Source organism: Elephantulus edwardii, unplaced genomic scaffold (assembly GCF_000299155.1).
Source record: "Elephantulus edwardii isolate Elephantulus edwardi_28Jun2011 unplaced genomic scaffold, EleEdw1.0 scaffold00151, whole genome shotgun sequence".
NCBI classification, from domain to species: Eukaryota; Metazoa; Chordata; class Mammalia; order Macroscelidea; family Macroscelididae; genus Elephantulus; species Elephantulus edwardii.
In genome coordinates, this window is record NW_006399901.1 from 5611716 (window position 1) to 5638058 (window position 26343).

Here is a 26343-nt window from a genome sequence, read left to right on the forward strand (position 1 = left end):
TATAATATTAATAATAATAGCACTTTGTTGGATGACTGAATCATTAATCTCTTTGCTGAGAGTTTCTAAAAAGATAGAGTCCAAAAACCTGACTGGCACTGGGCAGTCCTGGGACACTAATCTAGTGTCCTCAACCCTATGGATCTCAGTTTCCTCTTCTGCCAAGGGGAGAATCCTGGTAGGGTTGTGAGATGGTCTAATCTTTGTGCCAGCCCTGTGCTACGTCCCCTGCACGCTGGCAGTCATGGCTTTGAGCCCTGTCCAGGGTTAACACAAACATTTGTGTGAACTGATAACAGTGACAACAGAGTGATTTTACTGCTGCTTGCAGTCAACATTATGATAGATGGAGAAAAGATTGAAGCTGTCAATGATTTCGTCTTGCTTGGATCAACAGTCAACACCCTTGGTACCAGCAGTCAGGAAATCAGGAGATGTGTTGCACTGGGCAAGTCCACTGTCAGGGGCCTCTCCAAAATGCAGTGAGGTCAGTGTGAAGACTAAGGTGCGCGTGAATCAGGCCATGGTCTTCTCAATCACCTCCTACACGTCAGAGAAGCTGGACAATGAATAATCATGACAGAAGGAGAACTGATGGTGCCTTTGAGTTGTGGTGTTGGAAGAATACTGAATGGACTCTTCTCCATGGACTGGCAAAAGAACAAATAGATATGGCCTAGAAAAAGTGCAGCCAGAGGCAAGGAAGGCGAAGCTTCATCTTTCAGACTTTAGACATGTAGCTGGGCAAGGATGTTCCTTGGACATCGTGCTTGGAAAGATGGAGGGTCAGTGAAGGAGAGGAAGATACCCAATGAGATGGATTGACACGGTGACTTCAGCAGTGTGTCAGAGATGGTGAGGATGGCCACAGGACAGGGCAGGGTTCAGGCTGGCTGTTCTTGGGGTCGCTATGAGTCATACTTGACTTGACGGGTGCCTAACAACAACAAAAACAACACGCACATGAAAGTTGGACAGAGAATAAGAAAGACAAAAGAAAAAATGCCTTTGAATTGTGTTGTTGGCAAAGGGTGTTGAATATCCCATGGACTGACCAAAGGTTCAAACTAGCCTGCCTTAAAAATGCAGCCAGGTTTTTTGCGAACGGCTTGCAGCGGCAGCGGTGCGGAGAAGGCGCAGCGGAGGTTTTGCTGGTTTCGGACCCGATCGGCCAGATGGTGAAATCCTCCCTGCAGCGGATCCTCAACAGCTACTGTTTCGCCAGAGACAAAGAAGGGGATAACCCCAGGGCCACCGTCCTCGCCAGCCGCACCATGCCGCTCCTCAGCTTACACAGCCGCGGAGGCCACAGCAGCGAGAGTTCCAGGGTCTCTTCCAATTGCTGTAATAACCTGGGTCCAGGGCCTCAGTGGTGCTCCTGATGCCCCTCACCCACCCCTGAAGATCCCAGGTGGGCGAGGGAATAGTCAGAGGGATCACAATCTTTCAGCTAATTTATTTTACTCTGATAATCGGCTGAATGTAACAGAGGAACTAGCGTCTAACGACAAGACGAGAATTCTTAATGTCCAGTCCAGGCTCACAGATGCCAAATACATCACCTAGAGGGCTGTGCTCAGCAGCAGCGGCCTCTACGTCGACCTCCCAGGTGGTGCCCTGCCGGAGGAGAGAAAAGACAGTCTCGCAGTTCTCCTTGAGTTTGTCGAGGAGCAGCTCTGCGTGGACCACGTCTTCATCTGCTTCCATAAAAACCGAGATGACAGAGCCGCCTTGCTCCGGACCTTCAGCTTTCTGGGCTTTGAGATTGCGAGATCAGGGCATCCCCTTGTCCCCAAGAGACCCGATGCCTGCTTCATGGTCTACACGCTTGAGAGAGATTCCTCCGGGGAGGACTAGTGGCCCCAGCCGCCATCACAGGAGGCCTGGTCACCCCAGGTGTCCCTCCTTCCTGGGTGTGTCTGCATGTTGTAATTGTGCAAATAAATGCTCACTCCAAATTAGCAGTAAAAAAAAAAATGCAGCCAGGAGGGATCAGTCCCTGGAAGGAGATGTTGTGGTTGGAAAGGTAGAGTGACAGAGGAGGAGAGGAAGATCTTCAAGATGGATTGACCCAGTGACTGCAGCAATGGACTTAAGCACAGTGGAGAATTGCTCAATTTTACCATCTGTTTGCACATTGGGTTGCTATGAATTGGAGTCACTTGATGACATCTGATACAATAGACTCAAGAAGCCTTGAGATTCTCTCCTGATGGGCTTTGGCCATCCAGCTGAGGAGCCAGAATGAATAACAGGTTTCCAAGTGCATGGAGGAGATGGAGATGGAGTTAATGCCGTGAAATAAGTTGGGAGGCAGAGGAAGGAGAATGGCCTTCAGTGAATTCCCCAGCGTCCCATTGTGAGAAATGTCACCAAGTGGAGGTTCCAGCTACCTGTATGGAAGTAGAGGTTGTTGATCTATTAGTGGTTTTGACCCTTGGATACACATTCGATTTTCCTGGGGAGTGTTAGGAAAATGTTGATGCCCTGACTCCCCAACCCTCTGCAGCACCTTCACATGTGGATTGAATTGGTCCAACATGGGGTGTGGGCATCGTTATTTTTTAAAGATTCTTAAGAGGTAAGACCATGGGAGCTCTGGTGGCCTAGTGGCAAGACGCTGCACTGCAATCCCAGAGGTGCACGGTTCAAATCCACCAGATGCTCTGTTGGAGAAGGAGGGGGCAATCTCCTCCTGTAGCAGTCAGAGCTGATTTGACGGTACATGTAAAATAATACAATTAAAAAAAAAAAAAGAGGTAAGACCATGCAGTTAGGATTGGAGATTGTTTCAATGAAAATCTCATTGCTCTTGAGTCAAAACCGACACATAGCTAAGCCTGTAGTGGGTTTTCAGAGGCTGTAATTGCACAGGAGATTATCCATCCTTTTTCTGTGGTGCAGCTGAGGGATTTGAACTGCCTGCCTTTGGGTTGGCAGGACACCACTTTACCCACAAGCTCACTAGAACTGTCTGTGTCTATGGAGGGCCAGCTAATACATATTTCAGGCTTTGCCTCTGTCACAGTTCTTCTGGCTCCTTCCTTGTAGAGTGAGAACAGCCATACAGCCATTTCTCAGCATTAACTTTGTCTCATGTGACCTATGTGGACAGAGTGTGGCTGTGCTCCACAGGGTTTTTCAATGGCTGATTTTTTTTTGGTATGCAAACTTGCCAGGCCTTTCTTCTTAGACACCTCTGGCCACAATCAGACTTCCAACTTTGTGGTTGTCAGCTGAGCCGTTAAACCATTTGTACCACCCAGGGGCTCAGAAAATAGCCATAGACAGGTAAGTAAGCAGGTAGGTATGGTTGTATTCCAATAAAACTTTACTGATAGACATTGAAATGTGAATTTTATATACTTTTCACATGTCATATAAAATAGCCTTGTAATATTCCCCCCTTAACCACTTGAAGCTACAAGAACCACTTTTTTTCCTTTGAAAAAAAACTTTGAACATCATTCTTTCCCCCCATTTTTTTGTGTGATTTTAATGAAAGCTTATAGAAAAGTTGGGTTTTCATTCATTCATGGTTGTACCTTTTCCTCCCTACCCCCCAATTCACTTAAAATAAAAATTCATTCATTGTTGCACAAAAAAACATTCTTAAAAGAACAGTTGGTGGGTTGGATTTGACCCTCTGGCCAAAGTTTGCCAACCCCCAGCCTGGAGTACTGTAAAGCCTCTTGAAGGCCATTCTAGGCTGCACCGAGGGGGATTGGATGACCTGAGAAATTCCCAGCGTCCAGTTTTCTGGGAGCCCAGTTTTGTGTTCTCTGATAGTTTGGCCAGTTCAAATCTCTCAGCCTTAACTATTCAATGCCCTGTCTTGCTTATTTGCTTGGTGAAACAGACAGATGACTGCAGAAAGCTCAATGGGCTCGTTAGGTTAGGGCTGAAGTCCAATGTCCCTACTGGAGGGAGGTGTCACCGCTAAAGTGGCCATGACCATTCTGTTGACCAGGCTTGGTGCTGAGCCCTGGACACCAGCATGATGAGACAGAGACCAGTAATGTTACTGCTATTTCCATCCTTTGAGGCAGAGCTATTGAGGTAGCTTGCCCAGGATTGTACAGTTTGTAGGTGGGAGATTCTGGAATCAAAGTCAGGAAGGATGGCTCTGTTAAACCAGGGGGTTTGTGTCACAGACTCTTGGCTTTGGGGCTGGCTCATTCTTGGTGGTAGAGGCTGTTTTAATGTAGCATGAGGGACTCAGCACTGTCCTTGACCTCTACCTACTACTAAAGGCCAGGAGTACTTCCCAAGATGTGGGAGACAACAGAAATGCCTTCTAAGATTGCCCAGTGTTCCCTGGGGAGCAAAATAGTCCCCGATTTGAGAGCCCTGCATTGCACATACCAGTACCAGTTGCCATGGAACTAGTTCCATCTCAGGGAGATCTATATGTGCCTGAGAATTGCACCCCATAGAGTTTTCAGTGGGGGATTTATTTATTTATTTTTTTTTTACTTGGAGGTAGATTTCAAGGACTTTATTCTGAGGCTCTTGCTCTGGTAGGATGTGAACTGGCAATCTTTTGGTTAGACTCCTAGCATCCCTCTGTTGGATTTCCAAGGCTGTGACTCTTTACAGGAGGAGATGGCTTGTTCATCTTTTTACTATGGAGTCACTAATGGATTTGTACTGCCAACCTGCCACCTGGCACCTGATATGCTATACACTACACCATCAGGAACACACACACACACACACACACACACACACACAGAGTTGCTATGTGCCATTGAGTTGACCACAACTCATTGCAGCCTTATTAAGAACAACAGATCTGCACCCTGCCCTGTCCCGGATCATTCTTACCATCTTTGACAGACTTGAGCCCATAGCTGCAGTCTCTGTGTCAATCCATCTCATCGAGGGTCTTCCTGTCTTGCACTGACCCCTCCACCTTTTCAAGCATGATGTCCTTCTTCAGAGACAGGCCCCTCCTGACAACATGCCTGAAGTCTGTGGGACGGCGGAGCATCACATCCTTGTCTCTAAGGAGCCCACTGGCTTTGTTTTCTACAGGACAGACCTGCTTGTTCCACCTCTCAAATGCAAGTGCTTGCAGCAAGAGAGAGGTGCTTCTTTTTATCAGAACCAATTTGGTTGTCTTTCTGCCTCAAAATCAGAGGTGGGGAGTCAGGCAGATTTGGATTAGAATGCCTGCTCTGTGTCTTGTCAGCTGTATGACCCGGGCCTTTTGATCTTCTCTGAGCCTTGGTTTCCTCATCGTGGAGAAGAGATGGGAGCAGCCACTGCACAGGGTGATAAGTCGGGGAGAAGGGCCGCAGTGGGCCCTCAGGATGCTCCCTCCCTTTTCAGTGTCCCTCTGCCCGGCTTGGTGCCACGGAACATTTCAGCCCCCACCTCGCCTGCCCCTGGAAAGACAGGGCTTAGCTCTGGGGCTTAGGGACAGCAGCATGTATCTTAGGGCGCTCCTCTTTCATCTGGGGCAAAAGTCGGCTGAAGGTCAGTCTGCTGTTATTTTTTTTGTCTCCAGCTTTGACCAAAACAGATAAAAATAGCCAGGAGCTTGAAGGCTCAGCTTGCAAGGAGACCTTTGGGATAGCATCATGTGTTGACCCACTGTGTGTATGTTACTTGGCTTGTGTTTGGAGGGGCCCTGCCACCAGATTTTTAAAAAAAATTTCTTTTGTTTCATACTGATTTATTTACAAAGTTCAAATACATTGTTTTTCACATAAGAACTTTCCCATTTCCTTCATTCCCCTACATCAAATTGTGCGATGTGATTAACACTGCCACACACCCATCCTCATCCCTCTGCTTCCATTCTCCCCTCCCCCACATCCTCATACTTGTTCTACAACAATTGTTTTATACAGTGTTTTGTCTTTATGGGACTGAGTAGTTCACTCAACATAATATTCTCCAGTCCCTCCCAAGTTAAGTAGTAATTTACAAAATCGTTACTCCTGTGTGCTATGTAGTATTCCATTGTGTGAATGTGCCACAGCTTCTCAATCCATTTGTCTATGGTTGGACATCTGGGCAGTTTCTTTGTTCTTGTGATCTGCCACCAGATTTGATGGTAGAATGGCAGCCCAAGTGGTTTCCCTCTGGGTGCAATATAATGTTTTTTATAATGCTCTCAGATTTCTTTGTTGAGCTTAATGATGAGAGTTTTAATGCTTATATTTTCTGAGGCCAAAGGATTCATCCAACCAGGCAGGGGAGGCTGTGGAAGGAGTGAGGAGTGTGGACAGTTGGGGAGCAAACGCTGCACTTCACAGAGAATGGGGAAGAGAGAGGTCAACTGTCTCTGTCCCTCTTGGCATTCCCCATTGGAAGAATTATCCAGGCTTTTTGTGTGTCAGCCATTTCCCTGTTGCTTCTAGGTATCAACTCATTGGATCCTCAGTCCTGTGAGGTGTGTGTTGTTGTTATCCCCATTTTACAGGCGAGAAGACTGAGGCCCATGACAAGGAATGCCATTACTCTGGGCATCTCCATTGTGAAATGAGTAACATTTCCTTGATAGTGTATTTTCTTGTGTTTCCCATAAAAGTTTATAGGGCTTATTTGGTTCCCATGTGACAAATTGTTTCTTGGCTTTAGGGAAATTTTCATAATGTGACTTAACTCTATTCTAGTTGTCTTGTTTTGACTAGTCTAGTTTCCCTCCACCCTTTGTCATTTCATCTTGTTGAAATTTAGGTCTTATAGAGAGGATTTGAATAACTTTTTTCCTTATTGAAAATAATGTTATTAAGATACCTGTCATCCCACCTGCTCTGAGAGAACTGCTCTTCACACGTTGGTGTCTTTTTCTGTAGATCAGGGTGTGGCAAATGATAGCCCTCAGACCTGCCTGTTTTTATAAGCAAACAAATGACGTAGGATCAAACTGAACTTGTTGGTTGTTAAAATGCAATGATGATAAAAGCCCTTATCAGAATTTACACTTGCGGGGTGATGTTGACCTTCCAATGCACTTTTCTAAGCCGCCTCTCATTTCCACAGCTCAGGGCTAGAGAAGCTGCTTGCGCTTTACAGGAGGGCGTGAGCATTCATTCATTCATTCATTCAGGTACTATGCTTATGCCCAGTTGAACAGAGACAGCCTTAACTGAAAACGTATGTCCTGTGATTGTGGCATGGAAATATGGTGAGCTTCTGAGAGGAGCCTGGCGCCGAACACGTGAGGCTCCTGCACAAACCACCAAGTTGGTGGAGGAAGGTAGTGTACTCTTTGAAGGGTGCTTTGGAGCACTGATGGAGGACCACCGTCAGTCAGAATTGACTCATTATCAGTGGGCTGATGGGTGAGGTCATCCCGTTAGGCTCTTGTTGGTTTATAATCTGGAAGGAGGAGAATAAGGGATCCAGACTACAAGGACTGTAGATCCAGTCACCAGGGCTTCGTCTTGCTCTCATTATTGTGGCCAGTGTATCAGTCCTCACTGAGTCAGCGGTAGGCTCAAACAGTCATTGTTGTTTGATAATAGCAGTGTTTCATTCTGCCTCACGTAGAGTCAGAAATGACTTGATGGAACCCCACAACAGCAACAACAGTCTTGACCCCAGAGGTGGAGGCAGGTGGGGAGTGAGTGGGTGGAGAGAACTGTAGAAGATGCCCAAACCCAACATTTCCCACCTACCCTGTGAAACAGAAGGTCTAGGATGGTGAAGCGTGTCGGGGATGGTGAGGGTGGCACATGATAGGGCAGACTTCTGGTGCATTGTTCATAGAATCGCCATGAGTCGCAATTGACTCAATGGCACCTAAAAACAGTCTAGTGAACAGAGCCCCCAGCTACTGACTTCCTAGGTGACCCATTATGCTTGGCCAGGCTTCAGCCTCCCCGTTTGCAAAATGGGCTCCATGTATGACAGAACAAACCATTGTCAGGTTCCATACAATCTTCAGGACTGTTGACAGGCACTGACCCATTGTTATGGCCCCATGTGTATTTTATGCCCAGTCAGCCAGTGTGATATTGGACAATATTCTGTGATGATCCAGAGGGTTTTCATTGGCTCATTTTCACAAGTAGATCACCAGGCCTTTCGTCCTGTTGTTGTGTATCATCCAGCTGGAACCAACTCAGAGCTGACCCTGTGTGTTTGCAGAGGCTGTAAATTTCCTGGGAGGAGATTGCCCACCTTTCTCCCCTGGAGCAGCTGGTAGATTTGAACTGTGTGCCTTTGTGTTGGCAGCGCAACTCCTTACCCACTAGGTCAAGTGTGTCTTAGCCTGGAACTTCCCTCCCCTTCAACTTCTCTGCTTTGAGGGACCCTGTTGGTATTTGAAATCCTTGCAGTGTAGCTTCTGACACCGTAGCAACAGGCATGTCACCCCAGTCTAGCAGGAGCGAAGCCAACTTGATGGGAACAAATAGCAGCAAAACCAGTCATACTTTGTTTTCTTCCAGCTGTTTCCCAAACACAGTTAAAGATACTGACAGTGTGGTGCCAGCGAGCCACCTGCCCTCCCTACCCCTGCAGACCCAACACTTCCCAACTGACCATCAGTCCTTACCAGGGTGTCACAGTGCTAAAAGCGAACAGAAAAGTAGCTTGTTTGAACCCCCCAGTGGCTTCTTGGCAGGAAGATAGGCTAATGTGCTCCTACAAATGTTGTTGTTAATTGTAAATAGAGTTGGTGATGAAGGATGCAGCCAGAGTGCTCTGTGGATTTGAACTCCATGCCTTTGAGTTGGCAGCACATCTCTTTGACCACTAGGTCACCAGACCCCTCTCTGGGTTGCTATAAGCTGGAATTAATAGCAATCATTTGGGATGTGTTGTTGTTGCTATTTAGTCATAAGGAGCGAAGCCAGGGCTTCCCAGATATTTGAGTACAGTCCTAAAACGGAAGACAGAGGCCCAGAACAACAGTCACAGGAAACGCAGGAAGAAACAGAAACCAGGCCAGGAGCACTTTTTTTGAAAAACCTCTAATCTCATAGAAGTTAAAGGGGACATGCACACATAGCAACAGGATGCCATTTAAAAAGAAACATTTGCAGGCCAAAACCAGGCTGCTGGACATGAAAACCATGACCACAGAAATGGAAGAAGTCTACTGGTCAGTAAGACAGTACAGATAAAGAAATCGCTGAGTAGAAAAAGATGACAGAGAAAATAGAGGGGCGGAGAGGGATTAATTAAAGGGCCAGTCTCTGGTGGCAGGAAGCTGTGGTGCAATCCCAAAGGCATGCTGTTCGAGGCCATCTGCTGCTCTGTGGGAGAAGGATGGGCAGAATCCTCCTGTGTGATTAACTGCCTCTGAAAACCCGCTGGCAGGTCAGCTATGGGTCAGTTCTGACTCTATAATATACAACAACAACAACAACAACATTGATCAATTTCAATACTCAAATAATAGGACTTCTGGAAAGAGTAAGGGAAATGGAGATGAGGAGAACCATCAAGGAAGTATTTGAAGGCAAATTTCCCAGGTCAAAAAGGGCCTGACAGATTCCCAGGCTCATGCCTGGACAGATGGTATAAATTTACAGCGTACTGGGTGGGAACTCTGGTGGCCAGTGCTGAGGAGTTGCACTGCCAGTCCAAAGCCACACAATTTGAATTCACCACTTGCTTTACTGGAAAAATGAGGGACAATTTCCTTCTGTGTATTTTACAGTTTCAGAAAACCCCTGCAGGGCCAGCGGTGAGTTGGTTCCAACTTTATGCTAATGGGTGTGAGAATTTATTTTTTTTTTAAAGCATCAGGGATTAGGGTGGCTTTTTTTTTTTTAACCCCAGATGTAAGAACACAATGACACATCTTCTGAAATGCCAAGGAAGTTTTTTTTTCTAGAATTTCTTACCCAGGCAAATGAGTTGGTCAAATGTGAAGGCAGAAGAACGTATTGTTAGAACCTGCAAGGTTGTCAAGCACTATTCCCTGAATAGCATTTCTGGAGGGAATCTTGTAGGAAACGAGAAAATAAACTGAGAGAGAGCAACTTATGGGACACAGGGCACAGGTACCCAACAGAAGCAAAAGGATGCTTGTGAGAAGGGAGGGCAGTGCAGCCAGAGCATCGGAGGTATGTTGAGGGCATCATTCACCATGCACTCCATCACTGTACCAGCTTTTTCTCTTTTAGTTGAAAATGTGTTGTTATAATTTTTTCCCCATTGTTGCACATTTTATTTCTCCTCTTCCCTGGCCCATCCCACAATGCACCCGTTGTTCCAGATTGTTGTCATATTCATATAATACCTGCCTAATCATTTTTTCAGAACAGAGCAAGGAGACACTGCATCGTTCAAAATCGGGAAGGCTGCATGCCAGGGATGTATTCCTTCTCCACACCTTTTCAATCTCTATGCAGAACAGATCATCTGGGAGGCTGGGCTGTATGAGAAGGAATGTGGCATCAGGATTGGAGGAAGATTCATTAACAACCTACGTTATGCAGATGACACAAACCTACTTGCTGAAACTGAGGAGGACTTTAAGTGTTTGCTGCAGAAGGTCAATATGGATTGAAGCACAATATCAAGAAAACAAAGATTCTCACCATTGGGCCAATTAGCAGCACCATAATGAATGGTGAAGAGATTGATATTGTTAATAGCTTTAGTTTGCTTGGCTCTACAATAAACGCTCTTGGTACCAGCAGCCAGGAAATTAAGAGACAGATTACATTGGGAAAGTCGGCTGTAAGGACCTCTCCAGAGTACTAGAGAGCAATGATGTCAGTCTGGAGACTAAGGTGCACCTGATTCAGGCCATAGTCTTCACAATTGCTTGCTATGTGTCAGAGAGCTGCAATGACTATGGTTGCTAGAAAGAGAATTGATCCCTTGAGCTGTGGTGCAAAAGTGTTGAATACACCATGGAAGCCACCCTACTCCTTGGAGGCAAGGATTCTGAGGCTTCATCTGACATACTGTGGGCATGTTGCAAAGAAGGACTACTCCTTGGGGAGGGACATCGTGCTTGGAAGGGTGGAGGGACAGAGAAAGAGAAGGAGACCATCGATGAGATGGATTGATACAGTGACTGTGGTAATGAGGGCAGGTGTGTAAAGTCGGCACAGGTTAGAGCAGGTTTCAGGGCTGTTGTGTGTAGGGTTGCTATAAGTTGCAAGCAACATGATGACCTATAACAACAACAACAACAACAACAACAATCATCATATATTCCTTTCGGACAGTTCTTCCTTTCATCTATTCTAATGCAGTATTCGTTTTCTGTCCACCCTTTACCCATTCTCTCCTCAGCACCCCACCATGTCTGTCCTATTTTGTAACAGCAGTGTTAAGCAGTATTTGTCTTTTTGTGACTGAGATATTTCACTCTGCATAGTGTCCTCCAGGCTCTACCAAGTTGTGTGATGCTATATAAGTTCATTGTTTTTCAGTGTTGTTTAATATTAAATTATGTGAATTTACCATCTTTTTAAAGTGGATCAAAAGACTGTAGGATGTGCTGCAGCCACACCCAAGGAGTACACTAAGAAAGAGGGAGCCAAGAAGAGTCACCCCCAAATAGGAATCCAGCCCCAGAGGGAAAGTCAAGGGCAATCTAAGGATGTCAGCAAAGGACAGCCCAGAATGGTGATTGCAGGAAGCATATAGAGCAAACCATCTTGATGAAAAGAGATGCCATAGGAGAGATACTGTTGTTGTTGTTGTTATGTGCCGTCGAATCGTTTCCGACTCATAGCGACCCTATGCACAACAGCCCTAAACCCTACTCTATCCTGCGCCAACCGCACCGCCTCTGACACACCCATCCCGATTACCCCAATCACCGAATCAATCCATCTCATAGAGGGTCTTCCCCTCCTGCGCTGTCCCTCAACCCTCCCAAGCATGATGTCCCTCTCCAAGGACCCGTCCCTCCTGGCAACATGTCCAAAGTATGTCAGACGAAGCCCCAGAATCCTTGCCTCCAAGGAGTAGCTTGGTTTAATCCTCTCCAAGATGAATCTGTTTGTTTTCCTGGCAGTCCATGGTACATTCAGTACCCTTCTCCAGCACCACAGCTCAAAAGCATCCACTCTCCTTCTGTCCTCCCTAGTCATTGTCCAACTCTCTGATGCATAACAAGCAATTGCAAATACCGTGACCTGTATCAGGCGCACCTTAGTCTCCAGAGAGACACTGTTGCTCCTGAGTACCTTTGAGAGGTGTTTCATTGATTATGCAAAGGCATTTGACTGTGTGGATCATAACAAACTGTGGCTGACTCTGAGAAGAATGGGAATCCCAGAACATTTAATTGTGCTAATGCGAAACCTATACTTGGACCAAGAGGCAGTAGTCAGAACAGAGCAGGGTAACACTGCATGGTTCAAAATTGGGAAGGGTGTACGCCAGGGATGCATCCTGTCTCCATACCTTTTCAACATGTATGCAGAGCAGATTATCCGAGAGGCTGGGCTCTATGAGGAGAATTGTGGCATCAGGATTGGTGGAAGATCTATTAACAATCTCCGTTATGCAGATGACACAACCCTGCTTGCTGAAACCAAGGAGGACCTCATGCACTTGCTGCAAAGGGTCAAGGACTGCAGCCTTCAGTATGGACTAAGGCTCAATGTCAAGAAGACAAAGATTCTCGCCACTGGACCAATTAGCAGCATCAGGATGGATGACGATGAGATTGAGAGTGTTCACAGCTTCAGTTTGCTCGGCTCCACAGTCAACACTCTTGGTACCAGCAGTCAGGAAATCAAAAAGCGTATCACGATGGGAAAGTCTGCTGTTAGGAGAGATACTAGCAAGGGGAAAAAGGAATGGAGTTGATCTGGTGTTTTATGTGTCAAACCTAGGTCAGACCTATTGCCATTGAGCCAGTTCAGCTCATGGTAACCCCATGTGTTAAAGATACCTCCTAGTTAGTGTCGTTTGGCAGTAAACTGTGGAAGTAGACCACCAGGCCTCCCTTCTGTGGCTCCCCTGGCTGAATTCCAACTATCAACCTTATGGTGTTGTGTAAAACTCTTAGAAAGGGCAGCCTGTGTTAGCAAGAGGTACAGTGAAAACCAAGTATATGAAAAAGAAAAAATTAACTCTCAGAGTGTGGAAGTCGGTGAAAGTCATATAGAACTCATCTCATGTGGAACCTATACCTGGACCAGGAGGCTGTTGTGTGAATGGAGCAGGGGGGCACTGCATGGTTGGTTTAAAATTGAGAAAGGAGTGTGTCAGGGTTGTATTCTTTCTTCATAACTCTTCAATCTGTGTGCTGAGCAAATTATCTGAGAGGCTGGATTCTGTGAAGAGGAATGTAGTCTCATGATTGGAGGGACACCCATCCATAGCCTGCGTTATGCAGGTGACATAACCTTGCTGGCTGGAAGTGAGGAGGACTCGAAGCATTTGTTGCAGAAGATCAAGGAATGCAGCCTTCGGTATGGATTGTATCTCAGTGTCAAGAAAACAAAGATTCTTACCACTGGACCAATATCATTATGATGGATGGAGAGGAGATTGAAACTGTCAACAGCTTTATCTTGCTTGGATCCACAAGTAACACCCTTGGTACCAGCAGTCAGGAAATAAGGAGATGTACTGCACTGGAAAAATCTGCAGTCTCCAATTTATTGAGGAGTAATAATGTCAGTTTGAGGACTAAGGTGCATCTGATTCAGCCCATAGTCTTTCTGAGTACTTACTATGCATGCGAGAGCTGAAAATGAATAAATATGACAGAAAAAGAATTGACGCCTTTGAGCTGTGGTGTTGTAGAAGACCACTGAATATCCCATGGACGCCAAGAGAACAAACAGCTATGTCTTGGAGAGGGTGCAGCCAGAGTGCTCTTTGGAGGCAAGAATTATGAGATTTCATCTATCATACTTTGGCATGTTGCTAGAAGGTGCTATTCCTTGGAGAAGGACATAATGCTGGGAATGGTGAAGGGTCAGCGAAGGAGAGAAAGACCCTCAACCTGGTGGATTTGACACGGTGACTACTGCAATGGGCTCTTGTGTGTGAGGAAGTGTGAGGATGTCACAGGACAGAACAGGGTTCAGATATTTTGTTCATAGGGTCACTGTGAGTCATACTTGACTTGATGGCACCTAACAACAACAATAACAACTCATCTGTGAATAAGGATCACACACTGAAATGACCTGTTGCTGTTGGATTGTTTCCAGTTGGCAGTGATTGTACAGATGTGAGTAGCACTGCTCCACAGTTTCCAAGCCTGTGAATCTTTTTTTTTTATTTTATTTTTTATTTTACAAAGGCAAGGCTGGTGTGCCCAAGTTTATTTAAAATATTACATCACAGCAGACGGACTCAAACGGCTCCACGTGGTGTTTTGAAATTCATTCATCCCAACTGTGGGCTGAGTGACCTGCAGGTTGGACAGACTGCAAAAGTCCAAGACTTTCAGCATTTCCTTAGTATCAGGATCTACTTCAATGATCTCCTGATCCAGGGCTGAAACCTCTGGTACATAATTCTATCTCCTTTCTCTCTCCTCCTCCTACAGCTTAATGGAGATGCCTCTCACAGGCCCTCTCTGAATCTGCTTCATCAGGTGTGTGACATAGCCTGCTGTCTTGTTCTGGAGTTTTTTTGTTGGGAATAATGACGATCTCCTCACACACGCGCTTGTTCGTGTAGAAGTCATTACCCAGGCGCGTGTAGTATTTCTCAGTGGTGACCCGGGCCGCCGCCTTCGCAGTTTTGATGCGAACCTGGCCCATGTTGGCAGGTCCCTAGTGAAAGAGCAAGCCTGTGAATCTTATTGGAGGCCGCATGCCACATCTCTCTCCCACAGAGCCGCGGGTGGGCTCAAACCATCTACCTCTTGGTCAGCAGCTGAGCATTTTTTTATGAAGAATATTTTAATCCACTTGTTTTCTGTATACCAGTTTAGAAAAAAGTATTCACATTCCTAGGACTTTTCTCAAGTTGTATATTTTAAGCTTAAAAAGCACAAATGTTCCGTTTTATCCTGAGAAAGTCACTGCTTTTGAGTTGGTGTATCACAATATGGCACATTATTTAAAAGAAGGTCTTTCCTAGGAATCAATTTCAATGTATTGTGGTCTGTGTGAATTCCTTGTATAACAGAGGTCCTGAGTAACATTTCAACATCAGATCCCATTTTCATTAGCTCTTCTATTTTCTTGGGAGATGTCTCACTTTTATTATTTTTGAATTCTTCATTTATCTTTAGTCTGGCTGCTTCTAGTGCTCTCCCATAATTTTTAAAAACTTGTCTGGTTCTGTGCATTGTTTTAAAGAGTTGTAAAACCCATGGTTCTCCACGCCGCAGCTGCCACTTTTCAAACCCTCGAGTCGCCCCACCTCTGAGCAACCTGCAGCTGAGCATTTTAACAACTTCTTTATCAAGTCGTGGGATCCCACTGTTGAGGAGTTGGGGGCAGGGAAGCTGGTGAAATGGCTGGGCTGAAAGAAAGCTGAAGCAGCCTGTTTGTTAAAAGAGGAAGACAGTGGATCCGATCTCAGCTTGATGGCTCACATGGTGATACACTCAGGTTTAGAATGATAAACCGGTTGCTGTCAACTCGATCCCAAGCCGACCCTATGTGTGTCCAGAATAGAACTTCATGCTAAAGGTTTTCCATGACTGACTTTTCAAAAGTAGAACAGCCAGACTTCCTTTTAAGGTGCTTCTGGGTGGATTGGAACCTCTAACCTTTTGAGTAGCAGCTGAGAGTATTACCATTTGCACCTCTTGCAACTTCCCCCATTGGCTGCTCCCACTGAGACAATTGTGACTCAGTAGGACAAGTTAGTTCTGCCACATAAGGTTCCAAGATTCTTCCATTAATGGAAGCTGATTACCACAGCTTCCTCCCATGGAGAAGACAGTGGGTTTGAACTGCGAGATTTTCTGTGAGGAGCCAAGCACTTTAACAATTGCATAATCAAGGGTCTGTTGTCATTACTGTTAAGTAATGTCAAGTTGACTTTGGCTCAGAACTACCCTATGCTCCATAGAAAGAACTGCTGCTCTTACCACTCGAAGGGACCCTCCAAGGCTTACCCAAGGCTGTAAATCAAGGGAGGAGACTGCCCATCTTTCTGCTGCAGGGCAGTTGGTTGATTCGAACCAGCAGCATTTTGGTTAGCAGCCTAGCATGTTATGCCCTCTCCTTCCTAGAACCATGAAGATGTACAAATGCCAGAAGAGTCAAAAGGGACTTTCAGTGACGTGAGCTGGATAGGAATGGGTTTGAGGAGAGATGGGGCAAAGAACCTCTTTTTTGTTTTTTTTTTTAACTTAATTTTTAAAAAAAATTTTATTTTATTATTTTGTGTGCATGTACTGTCAAATCATATCTAACTGGTACAGGAGGAAATTGTCCCTCCTTCTCCAGTTGAGCATATGGTAGACTCGAACCTGGTGCCTCTGGGATTACAATGCAGCTTCTCGCCACTAGGCCACCAGAGCTCCCCTATTTTTGTTTTATTTTTTAAAAAATTTTTATTTAGTTGGGGGAGGGATGGGCGGGGAGAGAAGTGCAGCAATGAATGAATGAAAATCCAAAATCTCTGTAAATGCTCTTTAAAATTATTAAAAAAAATTCCTGAAAAAAATTTTTTTGATTTGTGCACATAGAAAAGTTCATGAGGCGAGCTCTGGTGGCCTAGTGGCAGGAAACTGCACTGCAATCCCAGAGGTGCACGGTTCAAATCCACCAGATGCTCTGCTGAAGGAGGAACAATCTCCTCCTGTACCAGTCAGATCCAACTTGACGGTACACACATAAAATAAATAAATAATAAAAAATTTTTTAAAAAGTTCAAAATCAACACCAATCTGAAAAAAAAAATAAGAAAGAAAAGTTCTTGAAAGATTGTTGTCAAGTGTCATCTAGTCGGTTAACACTCATAATAACCCTGTGAAGAGTGGATCTGAACTCTGTCCTACCCTGTGCCATGCTGATCATCTCTGATACACTGGAGCCCACCAGAGATACAATGTAACATCAATAAGGGTTTAGAATGTAGCTACTGCCTGGGAAGAGGATTAACCTTGGGCTTCCCCCTCTGCTGATCTGAGCCTTTTAGAACTATTTGAGTTCCTAAATGATAAATATTGCATATATTTGAGTGATATTGGTATTCACTGGACTTCCTTTTATGTGTATGTATATTATCCTGTCACTCACAACATTGTATTTAGAGATGGATCTAGAAATGACATTTTAAACTGAAGGTTTTGCCACACTTTGTCTTCTCGAGCATAGTAGATCATGATTGTCTGATTCAAAATGCCCTGCCAGTCCATCTCATTTCACCAGTACCAAGTATGTCAATATTTATATGTTCCATTTCTTTCGTAACAATGCCTTGAGTTGTGGTGCTGGAGTCTTAAGAGTATCGAACATAGACTAGAAGAACAAATAGATCTGTCTTGGAGAGGGTGAAACCAGATTTCTCTTTGGAGGCAAAGATTTTGAAGCTTTGTCTCACATACTTTGGGCACGTGGTTAGTAGGGACCAGTCCTTGGAGAAGGACATTATGTTTGGAAGGGTGGAGGGACAGTGCAGTGGAGGAGGACCTTGGATGAGATGGATTGACTCGGTAACTGGGGTGATGGGATTAGATGTGTCAAAGTCAGTGAGACTGGTTCACGACAGGGCAATGTTCAGAGATGTTGTACATGGGATCACTATGACATAACAACAACAACAACAACATATGATAGAACTCATATCATGTAATGCAAAAATTAGTTGGAGATTGAAAAAACACTTAAGGTTAGGTGAAGGGCTCCCTCCCACTTCATTTTGCATCCTAGCTTTTCTCATGTAATGTTTTCTACAATATTTATTCCATGGGATTCGTTCCATTTTTTACAATGTGTCATGACTCTCATTCATTCTATTCTGCTTGTGCCATTTTTAGTACTCTAGTTTCTCTGTACCCTGACTTTCTCATCTTTGTTATAGGGTATTTATTGACCATCCTGTTGTTGTGGACCATAGAGTCTGAACCGACCCATAGCTGACCCTCCTGTGGGTTTACAGAGGCAGTTAGTTAATCATACGGGAGGAGATTGCCCATCCTTCTTCTGCAGAGCAGCTGGATTTGAACTGTATGCCTTTGGGATTGCAACTCAGCTTCTTGCCACTAGCCCACCAGAGCTCCCCATAGTCCATCTTACAGATTCTTTTTTAAAGGAGTTCATTACTGATGAGTTCTGGTTGCCTAGTGGATAGAGAGTTGTGCTGTCAATTCAAGTCTGAATCCAAAACCCACTGGAGGGTCAGCTATGAGTCAGTTACTCACAAGTGATATTCTTTCTTTTGTGAGACAATCTACTGTTTCACTTTTAAAGGTGAACTCAAGGGATAATGTCAGTCTAAGTTTTAAAGAACCTCTGACGGTGATCCTCTTAGGGATTCCTCTAATCTTAACTAGTCCAGTAAAAGAATCTTATGAGAATTTGAACTTTGTTCCACAATTTCCTCTAGTTTTGTCAGAAACCTACTCCTCAGTTTCTACTGCCCAGTGTTTCATATCTATGATAATAGTAAGCAATCTGACTATTTTGCACATTAATGATGTAGGGTCTGACGTGTGAGCTAGAAGTAACACTGGCTGTGGATGGTTAAGGCTGTATGTCAGCTTGGCTGGTATGCAATGATAAAATTTGGAAATTGTGTAATGATGTTATCACCTTCCATTTTGAGATTTGATGTGGTCATCATCCATTGTCACGTAACTGCTTTTCACCTGCTCTTTGTTGATAAGTCAGAGGTGGGTATGTATCGGTCCTGATCAGCATGGTTGGTGGTGTTGGCTGGGCACCATCTAGTTCTTCTGATCTTAGGATAGATGAGGCCTTGTCAGGTGTCTTTGTGAAATGCTTCAGATTCTCTGGAGAAGGAATGCTGAGCAGAGGGGTCTGACATGTGGAATTCTCTACTGCTGTTGATTTATTTTATAGATCTGGGGTCCCCAGCTCCCCTATCTGAGAGCTCCAAGGGCTGCAGCTCTGCCCACTCCCTCCCTAAGGCAGGTTTTTCTTTCCTCTGCAGGCCAAGCATGTCAGGACTCCACCTGGTGAAGAGGGGCCGTGAGCACAAGAAGTTGGATCTGCACCGAGACTTTACTGTGGCTTCCCCTGCCGAGTTTGTCACACGCTTTGGGGGGAATCGGGTCATTGAGAAGGTAGGATGTGCCCTGATGTTCCTGGGTAGAGGGCCAGGATTGGGTTAGAGGCACCTCTTTGCAGCTGGAGGTGGAGAACCAGCTTCTGGTGCATTCCTCAGGGGAGGCTGTAGCCGAGGGCTGGCACTGACATACAGGAGTTTTCACTCTTGCAGTAGCCCAATGGACTGGGCATTTCATGGAGAGACTGAGGCCTCTGAGTCCCATCAGGAGACTCCTGCAAAGGGTCCTTGGGTATCTCTGTCAAAAGAGTTCGCTTTTTAGATTATTTGGATCAAATCTAGTTACTACCATCAAATCAGTTCTCATCTACAGTGATCCCTGTAGTAAAGTAGAACTGTGCTCCATCGGATTTTCAAAGTGTATTTTTTTGAAGGTGGGTTGCCAGTCCTTTCTTCTGAGGCACCTGCATGCAGCCTTTTTTTATTTTTAATTTTTTAAATGAATTTTAATGAAAGTTTACAGAGGCTTCTTGTTGTTGTAAACTGATCCCTAGCTGACCCTCCAGTGGGTTTTCAGAGGCTGCAAATTCCACAGGAGGAGATTGCCTCCCTTTCCCCATCCCCACCCCCTGCCCTGACTCCACTGCACAGCAGCTGGATTTAAACCACATGCCTGAGGACTGTGAAATTCAGTTCATTCTATGCTTTCACTTACATTCTGTTCCCAACTAAATTGGCAGAATTCTCGGTTCATAGTGTATATACTATCTTCCTCCTCTGTTACTACCGGGAGTTGAGTTCATGATTCAAGAGCACAGTCATCTAGTCTGTCAGATCTGTCCACAATCTCAGGCACCCCACCCCCCACCCCGCCCATCCTCCCAATACTGAAAGGCCCCACAATATTCACTTCTGACCTGCTTGCTTCCATTGTTCCTTCTGGTTCAGAAATTTGCTAGAGTGACTCTCAGAAAGCTCTCTCAGAGCTGCCTTGTCTCACGTGGGTTGATGCCTGTCATAACCAGGAATCCTTAGGACCATCCATGTCTAAAGCCTTTATTATTGTTGTCAAGTCAGACCTGACTCATAGCTGACCCATCAGCAGTAAATGGCCTAGGAGGAGATTGCCCATCATTCTCCCCCAGAGTCTTTGAGTTGGCAGCACAGCTCCTTACCATTTGGCCACCGAGCTCCTAGTACTTAGCACTTACTACTTAGTACATAGTATTCAGCACCAAGTACTCAATAAAATGTGATTGTGATGGGACCAAAGGAATAGAAATCATGCATTTGATCATTACCTGACTTTGAGCACCTGTTCTGTGCTGACAGAGAGTCCTAGGGATATGGAGACCAATGCCCTGCAGGCTCACAGGAGGCTCTGAATCCCCAGGGCACCCCCTCAGCCGGGAGATGTGCAGCCCTCCCTCCTTCCTCTTTCCCCCCCACCCAGGTCCTCATCGCCAACAACGGCATCGCCGCTGTCAAGTGTATGCGCTCCATCCGCAGGTGGGCCTACGAGATGTTCCGGAACGAGCGGGCCATCCGCTTCGTGGTCATGGTGACCCCCGAGGACCTCAAGGCCAATGCAGGTACCAGGATGGGGTGCTCCTCCTGTCCTCAGCTGTCCTCCCCATGGCCCCCAGAGCAGAGCCCCAAGACACCTTCCCAGACCTCACACTTATTTATTCTTTCTTCTGCACTGACAACAAGAGCAATCTATGTGCTTTACAGACGTCTGGACGGCCACCATGTGGTGTGGAAATCCTGTCTTTGAGACTTGTCCACATTCGCAGTAGATTAATGTTTAGGCCTGTCTTGGAGAGGGTGAAACCAAAACTCTACTTGGAGGCTATGATTTTGAAGCTCCGTCTCACATACTTTGGGGACATGGCCAGGAGGGACTGATACTTGGAGAAGGACATCATGCTTAGAAGGGTGGAGGGACAGCGCAGGAGAGGAAGATCCTGGACGAGATGGATGATACCGTAACTGGGGCAATGAAGGTTGGTGTGTCAGTGTCAGTGAGACTGGCTTAGGACAGGGCAGGCTTCAGAGCTGCTGGACATAGGGTCCCCACGGGTCAAAGGTGACTCAATGGCACATAACAACAGCCCCCCAAAAAACCAGACCATCACGTAGCATCCACCTCAACACTGCCCACCATTGAATGTCCAAAGCCGTAAATCAGTGCAGAAAGAGACTGTCCATCTTTCTTTTACGGAGTGTCTGGTAGAATCGAACCACCAACTTTTAAGTTTTGTTTACCACTGAGTTGAAACCAACTCAGCTGACTCTCAAGTGGATTTTCAGAGGCTGTAAATAGCATGGGAGCAGATTGCCCATCTTTCTCCCATGGAGCAACTGATGGATTTGAACCATGCGCCTTTGGGTTCGCAGTGCGGCTCCTTAACACCAAGGCACCACAACAACTTGACCTTTAAGTTAGCAGCCTCATCCATTATGCACTATCCCAATAGGATCCTTTCCCCCCCTTGCAGGTTTGTTTGTTGTTGTTGTTTTTTTATAAAAAAAACAAACCAGTTTTAAACGGATTTATATATGTATGTGTCTCTCTGTGTATAATTTCAGTCATTCATTTATTGTCTGTATTTATTTCTACTGAAATAGATCATTCCATAAATGACTATTGGACAACTCACTTTTCCCTAACAATTTTGTCCAATTACAAACCCATCTCCATGAACCAGGCAGAGGGAACTTTTAAAAACACAACTTAGAGTAAATAGCCTGACAGCCCTTCAAGAAGTTAGGCATGGAACTATGGTGTGACTCAGCAATTCAACTCTCCAGTGGATGCTCAAAAGACTTAAACATCCAGGACCCAAACAGAGGCCTGTCTGCTAATGTTCATTGCCGCCCCTTCACAATAGCCAAAAGATGAGAACAGTGTAAACGCCCTTCAGCAGGTGAATGGATAAACAAAACGTGCTCCATCCACCCAGTGGATAAGTCTGCCATGAAGAGAATAGCAGGTCTGGTGCACTCTGAAAACATTATGATGAGTCAAACACTATATAGTCGGTGATCCCACTTAGTGTGAAATCTCTAAAACAGTCAGATGCATAACCAGAGTTTATTAGTGGTGACCAGGGGTGGGAGGAACAGAGATTTATAAAAAAAAAATTAAAAATTTGAGTGACAGTCATATTGGGTTTGTTTTTTAAAAAATTATTATACTTGTTTATTTACAAAATTTGGACACATTATTTTCCTGGACAGATTCTTCCAATTTCACTCTCCCATCAAATTATACAACCCTCCTCCCCCTGCACATCATCATCCCTCTGCTTCCACCCTCCCCCCTACCTTGGATCCTTATACTCATTCTACAATAATGGTTTTATACAATATTTGTCCTTGTGGGATTGAGTTCAGTCAATATAATGCTCTCCAGTTCCTCCCAAGTTAGGTAATAATTTACAAAATCATTGCTCCTGCATGCTGTGTGGTATTCCATTGTGTGAATGTACCATAGTTTCTCAATCCATTCATTTGTGGTTGGACATCTGTGCTATTTCCATGTTCTTGCGATGATGAATAATGCTGCTATGAGCATTGGTGAACACATATTGGTTTTTAATTCAATCATTCATAGACAGTTTGTTTTAGAATGTTAATTATGTTTGATTCACATAATTAAGTGATTATAAAGTTGAATCAAGCCTTTATTTTAAGGCAACATATTTTATCTTTCAAATTTTATGGTGTGAGTTGAGTGGAAGTTTACAGAGCAAATTGGTTCATTCAGTCTACTTGATATGACACTATGATTCCCCAACGCCGTACCACCCCTCCTCCCCTCTCTGTTTACCACATCCACTCCTCTTTCTTTGCCCCTTCTTCCCACTGAGTTCTATCGCTGGCCCAGTGTTGCCCTGTGGCTCTCACTTGATTACTTTTTCTTAGGAGTGTGTCCCTCCTTGTTCCTCCTTGGTGTTGATATTCACTTACAGCCTCTCCATTGTTTGCTGGGAAGTCCAGCCATGGGGATGAGCTCAGTTCAGGCCTGAAGGGTGGCTCAGGGCCGTAGTCTCAAAGTTCCATCAATCTCCATCAGACCAATAATCCTGGCCTTTAAAAAAAAATTCTGATTTTGTTGGACATATTTCTCCCACTCTATCTGGGTCCCTCTACAGTGTTCTCTTTCAGTGTAGCCAGCACTAGTAGTCGAGCACCCTCTAGGCTTTCTGGGCTCAGGGTCATGGTAAATGGACACTTTTTTTTTTTACAATTAATCAAAAACATTTTTATTTTATTATTTTTTCATTCATTGTTGCACATTTTGTTTCCATGTCCACCCCCCACCCCAGTTTGCTTTTTTTTTCTCTCTCTCTCTTTTTTTTTTCTTTTTTCTCTTTGAGAAAAAAATTCTTTCATTAGTTTCTAATTCCCCACCCCAACCCTGGTCCACTTTACTATGCAACTCTTATTCTGGACTGTTGTCATGCAAATAATACCTAATCATATATTCCTTTTAAGCAGTTCTTTCCCTCATTTGTTTCAATGAAGTGTACATTATCCCATCTTTTCTTAGTTTCCCCACAATCCCATGTCAGTCCTGTTTTATAACAGTAGTGTTATGCAGTATTTTCTCTTTTGTGACTGAGATCTTTCGTTCAGCATAATGCCTTCCAGGGTCACCTATTTTGTATAATATTTCATGAGTTCCCTGTTTTTCAATGCAGCATAGTATTCCATTGTGTGGATATACAGCAGCGTCTCTATTCATTTGTTTGTTGTTGTGCACTTGGTTTGTTTTCTCCTCTGCTATTGTGAACAAAGCTGCAATAAACATGGGTGTGCATATGTCTGCTTGGGTGGCAGTTATGGTTTCTTGAGGATGTATTCCCAGTAGTGGAATTTCTGGGTCAAATGATATTTCTATTTCAAACTTTTTGATAAAGCACCATACTTACTACCTTCCATAGTGGTTGCACCATTTTGCACTCCCACGAACAGTGAATAAGGGTTCCAGTTTCTCCACAACCTTGCCAGCATTTGTTGCTTGCACACACACAACAAAAAAAATATTTTGGTCTTCAAACTGCAAACTGTTGATTTTTCTTCCAAGATAATCATGATTAACTTATAAAAATTGGCATTTAAAATTTATCTCAAAACATTTCCCTGTAACAGGAAACTTAGCATTACAGAATTTCGAGAGTAAAAAGTTAAAAAAAATTCCATTTTGTTGCTTTTATAAAACAAAAGCTAGCATTCAGTCAAGAAAATCCACTCATACTTCAGGTCCTTTTCCAGGAACCAGCATTGTTATATTATTTACATTGAACAGAATCTAATCTAATGTAGTAATTCTTCTGCCTTCTGATGATTTCAAACTCAGTGACGTCTTCCAAGACCAAATTGATGAAGTCATCAAAACCTAGAAATGTGCCAACAATTTCCTTACCACTCTTCATCCCAATCTGAATCCTTGATCCTATGCATTTGTCCACAAGTCCTAGCAATGGGTTGGTGGTAGCCTTAGCCACCATGACTATGCCGGAAGTGGCCTCTAAATGGGAACTTTAAAGGATGAGGGGGAAAAAAATTGCAAGTGGACAGTAGTGATGATTGTATAAACAGTGGTTAAAACATCACTGAATTATAAACATAGAGTGGTGAAGATGGCAAATGTTTGGAAATGTGTACCTTACAACAAGAAAATCAAAACAAAAATCAAAGCAGAGCTGAGGTCCTATTATCTCTTTCCTTGGTGCCTGTGTTGTTGCTGCCTCTGTCGGCAGTCTCCCCTCTTTCACCAGCCTGTTCTTGGATCCTGGTGGGCTGTGGTCTTTCTGATTTGAGGGTCTTGGCACAAGATCCTTGGCACAAGTGGTGCCTTTTCTGCTCAGGGTACTTCCCCCCAGCTCACAGCTGGGAGAACTCCTCCCCAGCTTGCCCACAACCACTCAGCCTGCTAGACACTCAGTGACTCAAACGTCACTTCCTCTGGCGCTGCTTTCCCAGAGAATGCTGGGTGTTTCCTTCCTACCCATGACCACAGCCTGCACTTACTATTTCCTTGCCTTTCCAACTCAAATTAAATCCAAATTTGATGAGCTCTCTGACTGGCTCACTTCCTAACCTCTGAAACCTTCACCATGGCCAGCACATGTATATTTGATGAACACTGGAAGCAGGGGTCCAGAAGGGCCATCTTTGTAGGATTCTTGTTGCATCTGTACCTGAGACTCCAGGTTGTCCATTCACAGGATCTTGGAGAACTGCCAGGCTCAGCTGTGGCAGCTCTTGACTGTGGAGTGGTCTGATTTTTCTCAGTTCAAAGCCCTGTTCTGTGAATATCCTGTTGTGTAATCTTGGTCTCACTGAGGGATTTTTTTTTAGGACATATTCCTAGAAGTGGAATTTCTAGCTGCTGCTTGTTGTTGTGTACCGTCGGGTCAGAACCGATCCATAGCTGACCATCTGGTTGGTTTTCAGAGGCAGTTAATCGCACGGGAGGAGACTGCCATCTTTCTCCTGCAGAGAGAGGTGACCTTGAACCACATGCCTTCCGGGATTACAGCGCAGCTTCTTGCTACTAGGCCACCAGAGTTCCCCTTTCTAGCTTAGAGATCTTAAATATTTTAAAGTTAAGATATTATATTGTTTAATGCTAACATGATATTAAGATAAACTTTAAATCAATTAAAAAAAACTCACACAAACAAAACAAACAGATCATTTCTAATTTCATTATCCTGCCAGCTTGCTTCCATTTTCTTTGGCTCTTTCTCCTCCAAGTCCTTTAATTTTAATCACATGTCCAAACCATGCCCATTGACGTCAAGTAGATTCTGACTTATGCTTACCCTCCAAGGCTGTAAATCTTGACAGGAGGTGACTGCCCAGCTTTCTTGTGTGGAGCAGCTGGTTGTGGGTTTGAACAGGTGGTTAGCAAGCAGCCTGTTACATTATACACTGGGCACCAGGGCTTCTTTGGAAACTTATTTTTTTGAGTGTTGTTGTTGTGTACATCGAGTTAGCTGAGCCTCTGGCAGGTTTTCAGAGGGAGTTAATCATGTGGGAGGAGATTGCCCATCCTTCTCCCGTGGAGCAGCTGGTGGACTCGAACCACAAACCTCAGGATTGCAATGCCGTGTCTTGGCCACTAGGCCACCAGAACTCCTTTATGTACGAGGGCTTGCTTTTTTTTATTAAAAATAATAGTCCATAATAGTCTCCATAATAGTCTATGTGTTTCCTACTGCCAAAGGGGCTCTTTAGAGTAGTGAGAGAAGATCTTCACCCTGAAACCCACAG

The 26343-nt window shown here is 44.6% G+C and overlaps 2 protein-coding genes and 2 pseudogenes across 2 annotated transcripts in view; 2 read left to right on the top strand and 2 right to left on the bottom strand.

The window, feature by feature from the left end:
- ACACB (acetyl-CoA carboxylase beta) overlaps nt 1-26343 on the top strand; it is a 153318-nt gene that overhangs the window by 22342 nt on the left and 104633 nt on the right. Inside the window, exons 2-3 of the mRNA XM_006894831.1 lie at nt 18979-19111; nt 20507-20645. Of these exons, the coding sequence (XP_006894893.1) occupies nt 18979-19111; nt 20507-20645 (272 nt within the window). The remainder of the gene's footprint in view (nt 1-18978; nt 19112-20506; nt 20646-26343) is intronic.
- LOC102871665 lies at nt 1176-1857 on the top strand (annotated as a pseudogene).
- LOC102856509 (complex III assembly factor LYRM7-like) lies at nt 14924-15295 on the bottom strand. Its single transcript, XM_006894872.1, has one exon. It carries the CDS (start codon nt 15293-15295, stop codon nt 14924-14926), a length of 372 nt encoding a protein of 123 aa, XP_006894934.1.
- LOC102871263 lies at nt 24314-24572 on the bottom strand (annotated as a pseudogene).